At 32.4% G+C, this 12,135-nt stretch overlaps 1 protein-coding gene across 1 annotated transcript; it reads right to left on the bottom strand.

Annotated features, from left to right (window-relative positions):
* Nucleotides 1-9,682: 9,682 nt before the first annotated feature.
* On the bottom strand, nucleotides 9,683-11,891 carry LOC122313111 (PLASMODESMATA CALLOSE-BINDING PROTEIN 3-like). The gene is made up of 4 exons (XM_043127847.1): nucleotides 11,539-11,891; nucleotides 10,873-11,112; nucleotides 10,735-10,774; nucleotides 9,683-10,235 (listed from the first exon to the last, which is right to left on the bottom strand). The coding sequence occupies exons 1-4, from the start codon at nucleotides 11,588-11,590 to the stop codon at nucleotides 9,932-9,934; spliced, it is 636 nt and encodes a 211-aa protein (XP_042983781.1). The 5' UTR covers nucleotides 11,591-11,891; the 3' UTR covers nucleotides 9,683-9,931.
* Nucleotides 11,892-12,135: the final 244 nt, after the last annotated feature.

The following is a 12,135-nucleotide window of genomic DNA, read 5'->3' as shown; positions in this document are numbered from 1 at the left end:
GAATAGTTGGGAGAAATGCAAGAAATCATAAAAAAGTTCCGTTTTACTTTTTTCTCGTTTTCTTTTATTTTTTCTTTACTTATCCACCTCAACACCATTCATGCTATACGTGCCAAGGGGGGCCACCACTAGGGCTACTATGTAGAAGCACTCAATGAATCATAAAATTTGGTCCGTCCTTTTAAAAGGGAGCAACAGAATGAGCTATGATGTAGTGCAGCATAGGAAATGAATGTTGTGTCAACTGTCAACCAAAGTTTTAAATATTGTATCGAATCCTTAAACGAAATATTTTAATATCGATATTATTTTGTATATTATTTCAGAATAATTGATATATGAATAAATTATATATATAAATTATATTATAAAATAATAGTTTATATATGAATAAATTATATATAAATACATATATAAATTATAAATAGTCTAATTTGAATCGGAAGTAAAAAAATGAGCTTGTAATTTAAATAAATAAAAAAAATGTAAAAGCCTAAATATCAACTGATACGGTCGATATTTGTGATGATATGAAATAATCATTTTTCTGTACTAGCTAAATTATGAAAATGAAATATTTCGACAATACTGGCTAATATGGTATAAAATTTAAGACACTGTTGTTAACTAATCATGAACAGTTATTTTAGCATGACACTACACGTGGTAGTTGGCACACATGATTAGGAGTAGATTACATGCTCAAAATTCTTTTTTGAAATTGATAAATTAATTTAATTTGATACGATATATCACATCATAAATAAATATATAATATAAAGTTATACTAATTTATAAGTTTAGTTTCGTAAAATTTGTTATTATAAAAAAATCCAGTAAAAGGAGAGGTAAAATTATGACTTAGTGCATATTGTGGAAAATATATTACGATTATTTGAATTTTTAAAAATTATGATTGGATTCTTAAAAGTTTAAAAGTTGTAATTATTTAAAAATTATATAAGTATTTTTGTCTATCAACAATCTTTTTAAAATTTGAATTACGTTATGCATTATCCAAAAAATACGTTTGAGAAAAGATATCAAAATGATATCTTTCCTTAAACATATTTTTTAGCTTATTTGAGATTAAAAGTATTTTAATATGTAACACCTAGAGATGAAAGTTTAAACTGAAAAATCAGCCCGGACTGGTTCAATCTGAAACCGGTTCCATAATTCTACAAACTGGATAGAATCGGTTTAGTTTTGGTTTTAGGACTTTCGGGACCGAACCAAACTGGTTCATGTTTATATATATAATTAATTTTTAATATTATATAAGATATTATAAATATAATTTTTATATATAATTATATATGAAATAATTTTATATTATAATTTATAACATAAAATTATAATTTTAAATATGAATATTTGTTGGATCATATGTTATTAATATAAAAAATATATATTAATTACATTTTTAAGCTTAATAAATTCTCAACATATTCCTTTAAATCCTTTTTGATAAATATATAATACATTAGTAATATTAATATATATCAGTATAGTAATTACATTTCGTTTTAATTAATTGGTATACATTAATACACTAATGTATATTAATCCTAATACTATATTAAATCACTGTAGTATTAGTATATATATTAATCACTATACTATATTAAATCACTTATATATAGTAATACTAATACTATATTAAATCACTATAACTTATAGTAATATAGTTATACTAAGACTGAAAAACTGGATCGAACTGAACCACAACCAGTAGAACCAGAAGTACCAGTTTATGAGGATAATCGATACGGAATCAATTCTTGAAAATGCAAAACCAGTATAACTGATTCGGTTCTAAAAATTGTACAAAACCTAACCGGTTACACCCTTAGTAACACCTAAAAGCCTAATTTTTTTATTAAAAAGTTTTTAATACGATGGGTGTAACCAGTCTCGTTTGGTAAAGTTTTAGATAAAATTTGGGACCAAACCAATATGTATCGGTTTTACATTTTCAAAAACCGATTACATATTGGTTACTTTCCTAAATCAATACCTTTTGTTTTACCGGTTTCAGTCTAGTTTTTCAGTTTTAATAGTATTAGTATACAATTAGTATTAGTTATAGTGATTAGAATAACTATATATTATTATTTGTTATAGTGATTAGAATAACTATATATTAGTATTTATTGTAGTGATATTAATTTGTTAAAACTATATCATTGATAGTGATAGTATTAATATTACTATATCATTATTTCATATATAGTTATTCGTATAGAGATTTATATAGTAATTTATATATAGACTTAAAATATATTACTAATAGTAATATAGTATTAGACTATTAGTATTATGTCATGAAATGTAAATTGTAATTAATATACATTATATAATATTTCTAATTTACTAATGTACTTATCAAAATGAATATATTGAGAACTTATTAAGTCATAAAATGTTATTAATATATATTTTTATATTTTAAATAAATTTTCACGTTTAAGATTAAAATTTTATGTTATAAATTATAATAATATTATTTTATATATAAATTATAATAATATAATTTTATATATAAATTATATATAATATTAAAAAATTAATTTAAAATATATAATATAACGAACCGGTTCGGTCTGGTCCTAAAAGAAAAAACTATTCATCATCTTAATTCTCATAATCCTATAATGTCGTATTGGATGATAGGTTCACAAGTGAAATATAATAAATAATTTCTAATTATCTAATGTCACATCATAGGATGATGGGAGGATGATAAGAATTAGGATGATTAGTAGCATTACTCATCCTAAAAAGCATAGAACCAGAGCCAGATCGGTACTAGCCGGTTTTGAAACTACGATTTTGAAACTAAGGGAATCAGTCCCAAACCAATTTGAGCTGATCTAGTCTGATTTTCTGGTTTCCCGATTAATTTTTACACTTTTATTTAAGACAATTTAAACATTTTTTAAGACTCCTGCCATTAGAAGTGCTACTTACACCTTACGAGGTAGGATAGGTCCCTTCTCGCCCTTCGCCCCTGCATGGGTAGGGGTAAGGATTTTCTCCCTAGCACCTGCTCCCAGAGTGTGGGGGCGAGGTACCCCGTCCCAGATACCGGGGTGTTGGGGAGGGGGTCCATCCTTCCACCCTCCTAATGGGCCTTGCTAACTGCTGTTTTGGAAACAGCTGAAACAGGCCATTTTTGGCCCAGACATTAACAAAAAAAAAATATTAAAAAAATGTAATTAAATTTACATGAATAAAAATAATTTACATTATACAAATTTAGAGCAAATGAGTTAATGAAATCTTATTACAGACTACTAGTCTATTACCTAATAAATTAATAAATAAAGAAATTATTACAAAATTACAAACAGAAAAGAGTCTAAAGGACATTGTATCAACATTACAAATAACTGCTTTCAAGGGATATTGCATCAATATTACAAATTATTAAATACATTATCCAAGTACAATTGATTCAAATTTCAATATCCTAAGAGAGCTATTTGATTGTAACATTTGGGGCAACCTAGGCAACAAGTCAATGGTGGAAAGATATGTAATTAGTGCTACATGCTGTGGATGTGAGTGTGACTATGTAAGATCATAAAATCTGAAACAACATTAACAATTTAATAGGAAAACAAATTAGAATTATAAATAAGAAACAAGAATTAAAATTACAAACATATATTAGAAATGAAAAAATTAAAAACTAAAATCTGACTAACCATGATGAGATGGGGATCAAGATGAGATAGTGAGATTATGATTAACTCATTGATATTTGAGGCTTGAGTTACACATATTCATATTGTACAATATAAGAAATTATATAAAAACAAAAAATTAACTAATGGTATACAAATTACAAATTGTCAAATTGAACAAACTTATGAGCTATGGCAAATGGCAAATTGGCAATGATAGGTCATTTAACATGAAGTCATACTACAATGGAGGTAGACGTTGTCTAACTCGTCTCATGTATTGTTACAGCAATTAATTTAGAAATTAATACTTATGAACTCAAAATGTTGACAAATTTGTTCAATTCTTCTTTCACCCAACATATTTGTTGACAAAACTCATGCGATATATAGTACAAAGAACTAGATAATTTCAATATAACCTCGTAGGGGTGGGCAGCGGGGCCCACACCCCACTACCCCTTCCTCACATGGCAGGACAGGCAACCCCACCCTGCCCAACATCTAATCCCCCTAGGTCCTCCCCACCCACGCGCATATATTATATATGTGTGTGTGTGTGTGTGTAAACATAAATATATTAATATTTTACAAATTGTGTATATATATATTATAATTTGTTAGACTTGTTCACAAATTATGCACTATCAAATTAAAAAAATGCATAGTTTAAAAGCTACAACTTACACAAAATATGTACTAGCAAATTTAAAAACTACATAATTTTTAAATTATAGTTACAAAATTTAAATTAATAATTTAGATCTAAAAATATATTTTTGATCACTTTTGGACCTAGAAATAATTTTTTTTTTTTTGACCTAGAAATAATTTTTAAATCTAGTGGAATGTAGTCCATATTTAAAGTGGACATGAGGCGGGGCAGATTGGGAATCCACCCCACACCCCGCCTAGCAAGGCCCATGCTACCCCGCACTGTATGGGTGGCACCCCTATGACCTCGTAGAAAAGCCTTAAAAATCAACAAAAATAGAAACAACATCTCAATCATCATAACCTGGCTTTCCTAATCCTCCATGCTAATCAAAGTATTTAATATATTGAATGTCTTCATCATCCAATAATTGAAAGGTTGCCCTATATTCTTGGGTCATCTCTAATATCAAGAAAGTTGAGTTCCATCTTGTAGGAACATCAGTCCAAAAACTATTCTTAGATGTTATACCTGCATTTTTTTGCAGCAACCTTGAATTTCTCAAATCTAGCAGAAGAAAATCTCACAATTTTCACAACCATTCTGACTCATGCAACCGAATTATTAACATCTTTCAACCCATCAGTCACAATTAAATTCAAAATATGTGCAACACATCTAACATGCAAATAGTTACCACTCAAAACTGTATTATTTGCTTCTCTAAAATAAGTATTCAGATATCCCAAGGTTACATAATTAGACGAGACATTATTAACCGAAATTTTCAAAACCCGTGCCAACTCTCACTCCTTTATTGCGGCCTCCACGGTCTTTCCAATCGTTTCACCCTTATAATAGATTGTTTGATAAAACTTAAGTATATTTTTGTAAAGTGTCCAATTAGAATTAATGAAATGTACAGCCAAAACATGTAATTATAATTTTGGATGGATGTCCAAGTATTGGTAATGAAGCAAACTACCATACCTGCCAATTGGCCTTTAAACAAATCTCTCTCTTTTCTATACATCTTTTTAATATCATTTGACACAGTGTGGCCAGAATGAATATTAAATCTAGATTCCAATTCATGGACAAGTTCCTGGTACCGTCTCCCTTCTACAAACTGAAAATGTAGCTCGTCTATAATAATCATACTAGCTAACTTCCTTCTACACTCATTGGGATTATATTTCGTAAACCCCTTCAACATTGAATCCCCACTACTCTCATCCGTCATTTTATTTAGTCCAATCTCTAGTCTAGATTGATTTTTCTTCTGTAAGGATTTTAATATTGGGCTATTCTTGTATTGTTCCTCTAATTGGACCTTTAACTGGGATATACTATGTTTCATGTAATGACGTTCATATATTTTTTCACAGTAATTACACTTTGCTCGGGAGTTATTAGGGTTATCACACTCTAGTTTGGTAAAGTGAAACCAAATTATAGAAACAAATTTCTTGCTCCGTATGGGCTTGGGGGCGGGGCAAGATGTACTCTCCATAGTGGTAGGAGTATGGCTCGTGGGCATGGGTTAGGTGTTGGGGTACTGGTAGGGGTAGAAGGGCTATCACTTAAATCCCTTGGATAAGATATACCTGATTCCTCAACACAATCAAAAATAAGAAAATTAAATAACACAATACATCTAACATGAAAGTTGAAACCCACATGATACATAGCAACAATATAGAATCATAGACAAGCCAAGAACTTTTATGGGCGATTTTCAATTTTTTGTATTAAATTGAACAATATTTTAATATAGACAAGGCAAAATCTTTCAGTTTTTAATATTGTAATTTTTACTTGAGAAACAAAAATTGAAATGGGATAAAATCAACAAGCTGAACAATATGGACAAGGGTGGCCTTTTAGGGAAGACATTGTGCATTTCTCTCTCTCTTTTTTTCAGTGAAAGGCTAATGACATCTTTATTTTAATGATTGAAAGTCCTAAATCATTGAAACCTTTAAATCAATTTAGGGTTTCAATTGATTCGGATTTGGACACTAAACTAATTTAGGTTTCTCAATTCGAAACCCTACAAAAGCTTCCATCAAAGAATCGGTGGAAACCCAGTGAGTCTGACACACAGTCAATGATTCAACAATCAAGATTCAAATACATGTACAATCACAATTCACAGTACACAATTCACAATCCCTTCCTTCACCTCCGATTCAATCCCATCTTTCCTCCAATCTTCATACAAAACTCAACAAAAATTAAATAGGAGAAAAATAATCAGTAATGTTCAATTCTTACCTTTGGCACAACAAAGCAAACGGACAACGACAACGAAGATGAGAGGTTGAGTTCAAGAGAGTGACTCCCAGAGAAAGACAGAGTCTTAAGAAACGGGGGTTGCGGGGGAGGGCGGTTTCTTAACCCCTATACAAAACATTGTCATTTTGTTTATGACAAAATGATGCCGTTTTAAGCCTAGGGTTTTTTTTATATAAATAATATTATATATATATATATATATATGAAGTGGGGCAAGGGAAAATTGGAGCGGGGTTGAGCCCCCTCCGTCCCCAGCCTCTACTGGATGCCCCAGATGCAGACGGGGTGGGGTAGCGGGGCCCTACGTCCTACTGCCCACCCTTATCTGTCGTAATCCAAAATAGGCTCTTAAATTCAATACTTGTAACTATTCAACTTCTAAGGCCTCGTTTGGTTATACAGATGAAATGAGATAAAAAATAAAAGTTGAATAAAATATTGTTAAAATATAATTTTTTTAATATAATTTTTGTTTTGAGATTTAAAAAAATTAAATTATTTATTATATTTTGTGTGAAAGTTTGAAAAAACTGTAATGATTACATAAGATAAAATAATTTGGTTTTTGTATAACCAAACCAACTATAAATCCTTTATTTTTTCTCATATTCTTCCAAATTATTTGCAAAATAATGTGTTATTAATGCTTTCGCAAATAGCTCAATATGGAAAAGGTATTAGGGTTTGTTGAACATCAATTTGATCATTGTTGAATTGTTGTTGCTTGTGCATATTGGTGTAAGCCTAACTAGTTGAGTTCTTTTTAACTGTGCTGAATTTTCTTGGTTTGATGCCATAGATTTAGCCTCTTGTTAGAATGAGTTAATTGGATAATCAGAAAAGGTTGACTGAAATTAGTCTATTTCTTTCTCTGTTGCGGAGGTTTTGCTATCCTCAAATAACATACATTCATTCATACATGCATGCATGCATACATACATACATACATACATACATATATATGGTTGTTGAGAAATGCTACAATCATAACCATAATTCCATATGTTAAAATATCATAGCATATTAGAATTTAACATGAGGAATATTTTAAACACAAATATATATTATAAAAGTAAATTCATAAACTGACATGATATTCATATGATATGTTTTGGACGGTATTTTCACCAGGGGTTAGTCCGAACCCAACATCAGACAGGTTCCCCATATTCTAGAGAGCCCGACCCAAACCTGCAGAATCCCATCTCCTCTCGACGGTTTGGGAAGAACCCGTAACCCATGTAAATTGAGTACAACTATCCAGGTCAAGATGAGACGTTACAAGGAAAGCACAGAAAGCCAAGCTGGAGGAAGGAGAAGGAAACACGCCAAGAGGATGGGACCGAACTTGAAGTAGCACCAAAAAATCACGTCACATTAAATGAGTTCACCAGATAATCACATCACATTAATGGATGATCCTGAAGGACCAAACCGCATTAAAGAGAGTATGGCGGAGGGAGTTCCGAGAGGATTTCTCTTTCGTCCAGGCTACAGGGTATGACCATCTGACCCTCTAGGCTAGGTATATAAGGTCCTTCAACCTTCAAGTAAATGGATTAGCTTTCTCTCTAATCGAATCTCCCTGCTAAAATTTTGTATTCACTTTGACTTCTTTTACTTTTCAGTAAGCCATTATTGACTTAGGCATCGGAGGTTGTCATCCCAGGGCCACTTTTCTCGATTCTCTTTTCCTTGTTGCTAGTCCTGTAAGTAAAAGACCATGACTACTGAGAGCCCAGCTCAAAGGTGTACGAAATACATCGTTAACAATACGTTAGATATCAAATTATATTAGTCTATAAATATATTTTTGTGAAATCTCTTCACGATTGTAGCACTTCTTTTTAAATATTTGTTATTTGCTAGGATTTAGAATTTCTTTGGTTCACAAATATATCTTTTGTTAAAGTATTGTCTTAGGTTATAAAATTATTTTTACTGTAGAAAAAATATAACCTATTACATCTACTGGACTAATTTATAAACTTTTACTTTTTGTTAATCTTTACACGTAAATCTCACACTTTCTTGCACATTTTTTTCATAGATTTTTAGAATGTAACCAACCATATGCGTTGGTGGTCAAAGGTTGCTCTCAAGCATCCAAAGATTTGTTGGATGGGCGTGCAATGTCAAGACTCAATTATTATGGGATGGACCTCACGCTTGTCTAACAACTCTATATTTACATCAAAATGAATGGGACGGCATCAGTTGGCAGATCTCTTTTCCAGCCCCCACCCTACTACAACCAACGACACGCCAATCGCCAAATATTTTGTGTGCCGTACGTGAACCTCCGGCAGTTCGAAACTTCAATTTTAAGCTGAGTCTCTGTCGTTTAAATATTTAATTATTAAATTCATCTTAATTTAAAATTTTTTTATATATAAAATTCATAATTTTTTTTTTCTACTTAACACCTGTTGGCATGTAAAACCTATAATATTTTTTAATTTCTTATAAAAATATATATAAATTTATTTTAACATCGCCTTTACTCATAAGTAAATCTTATAAAATTTATTTTATCATCTCAATTTATTATTATTTATAAAAATTTCAATTAATTTTAAATTTAACTTAACATCTAAACGGAGTCTAAATATTCCTTGTACTTCTTCTCTTATGTATTTTATTTTTTTTATTTCAAGAATCAAATATTGAAATCAAATATAATTTAAATAGAATTTTCAGTCCAGATGAGATGTTCTAAATAATAATGAACAAAATATTATTATAATATAATTTTTTAATATTAATTTTATTTTAAAATTTAAAAAAATTAAATTATTTATTATATTTTATATTAATATTTAAAAATTTTATAATGATCAATTAATGAGATAATTTAAATTTTGTTAAACAAACGGAATCTTAAGTGGGCAACTCTAATATTTGAAAAGAAAAATTAAAAATATTTTTTAATAATAAAGACGATAACTTGCGTTACTCAAATTAATTATTAACATGCAGAGACATTCATCATGCTAGAGAGAAACTAACTAGGTAGATCCAGAGGCCCCCCCGGGGGTAAAATAAAGCTCCAATAATTTTTATTTTTAAAATACTACTACTTTCTAGATACAAAAGGGACAAAACCAAAAAGAAGAAGATCAGGTTCTACACTTCTACCCTCAAGCCTCAACAGCAGAAAAAGGAATCAAATACCCTAGCCCTTTTGACATAGGAGAGGACCCACTTCATCATCCATCTCTCGCCTGCAGTAGTGGACATTTCTAATCCACAGATCATGACCTCCCCCCCGTGACACTTCTTTTTCTCACCTCCAGCCCCCCAGCACTACTGAGCAGAACGTCAGTGCAAGGGAGAAGAAGAAAAGGGTAATGCCTCTGTTGAGAGGCACGGCTTCACTGTCATTGTAGCTGGTGGTGCCACTCCCTGTGGGGCTGATTCCTGCGCCGTAGACCGTGGGAGGGGTGGTGCCTGTGGTCGTAGTAGTAGTGGGTGTAGTGGTCGAGGGAGTTGTGGTTGTGGGCGTCGTGCTTGTAGTTGGACTTGTGGTTGTCGGAGTTGTTGATGGCGTCGTTGTTGATGGCGTCGTTGTAGTGCTTGTTCCTGCTTGGCTGATTCATAGAAGAGAGCAACGAGAATATTAGCATAATACTAGCAGCCACTGCTTATAGAAGCAAAACCCAGTTCAGAACAACCAACTAGATATCTGTAATTGTAAACAGCCACAATAAAAAGGAACAGTAGGATTCGAATTCAAAACTTTGAAGAATATATTAAGGAAAGTTTTTTTTTTTAATTATATTCTAACAAAGAAAAAATCACAGAACAGAGAGCAGGGTATCAGATTCCTTGAAAGCAGAGTTTGTCAGTACGAAGAGCCTACACCTACAATAATGGAGGAAAAAAATGGTAATGGGAAGGAGGTCCCCTACATGGAAAAGAAAAGGAAAGTAAGGGAATCCAAGCTTTAAATCAGATTTTTCAGCCACAAACAATGCGAAAAATTTTCATTTATAGGAAATAGCTAAAAAGTAATCCTCCCATGAGGAAATGATCCAACACAAAAAGTAGATAGATTCTGGACTGGAGGTAAAGGACTAAGAACCATACCTGGAACTTGAAGGAAAAACACAGGTAGAAGACGCTCCAGCTGTGAATCACCCAAAAAAAGAAATGAGGATCCAGAATTTGTAAAAATTTTCATCAAACAAAGGATTGCGGGTGTGGGGGGTGCACGAGGAGACTTACTTGGGGCAGTCAAAGAAGTGGTGGCAGTGCCTGAGAAATCACAGCTCCCTTGAGCTTGACTCTTCTTTTGGAAATAGCTGTTCACAGCCCAGTCGCAGTGATTCTTTACGGTGTTAGGTTGATAACAGCCACCGTTTTGAAGGATCGGAGTACAGTCAGCTCCAGCTCCACAAGCATAATCCAACGCCTTTTGAAGGTCTTGTTGATTCATCCCATCTCTGCACATGCAATAAGTAGCACCTACAGGAGAACGTGCACATCAGTATATAAGAGAGAGAAAAGAACAGAAAAAAAAGATCAGTTAGTTTACAATACAGCTTTCCAGAACGGAATCTGGAAAAACTGGTCCAGAAATTGATAATATATATATATATATAATATACACAGAGACACTGATCTCCAGCTCAAATCTTGGCCATATGTGTAGAGAAAAATGTTTGTCATTTAGAAATACAAAAGAAATAACACGCTCCTAGAGATCCAAGGGGGAAAAAAACTTGTCTCCATTTCGCTCCATGAGGAAAAACAGAGCGAAAAACAGGGTAAAAGCAACAAAAAAAGAGGAAGCGAACCCATCCCAGGAACCATTACTCATACTGATCCTAAAACTTTACATCTAAGGTTGAAGAAGGAGAAAAAAAATACAAAAGGAGGTGGGGGGCTTACTTGAATGACCAGTGAGGGCCAAAAAAAGCACCAGATATGCTAAAACAGCCATGAATGAGATGAAAGATTGCAAAAAGCACCAGTATCCTTTTAGGGGCTGCTGGTTGATCTTCAAATCAAGTGGACGAAAGTGTGTCCGACAGAGGAAGAGAGAGAGAGAGAGAGAGAGAGAGAGAGAAAGGACGAGAGAAGAGGAGAGATGATGATGTTGGGCGGAGGAGAGATGTCTAGAGAAAGAGAGATGGGTGGCGGTGGGTAGTGAAGGTGAGTGTCTATATCTGATAATGTTTGGCTGGGCGATTCCTTTCGTGATTTTCACATTCCTGAGTTCCAACTGGGTGTTTATTTTTACTTTTTATAGATGTGAAGGGGTTCGGAGGAAAGTATGATTTAATATAATTTAGCATTATGGAATGAATATATTATTGTGACGTTTAACGTGGGATGGTGTTTTGGGGAACCGTACAAGCTGGAGCTTTTGTCGCGTATTCGACTGTTGGTGTACTAGCCACTTAGCCCAGTTTCTAACGGTCCTAAACTCTTCCGGTAATCAAAACTTAACCCAACACCTGGTTTCGTTTGGTAGCAGCTCCTGCT

The sequence above is a fragment of the Carya illinoinensis genome, chromosome 6 (assembly GCF_018687715.1).
Source record: "Carya illinoinensis cultivar Pawnee chromosome 6, C.illinoinensisPawnee_v1, whole genome shotgun sequence".
NCBI lineage: Eukaryota > Viridiplantae > Streptophyta > Magnoliopsida > Fagales > Juglandaceae > Carya > Carya illinoinensis.
Note: the sequence above shows the minus strand (reverse complement) of the source record. Positions and strands in the feature narration are given on the sequence as shown.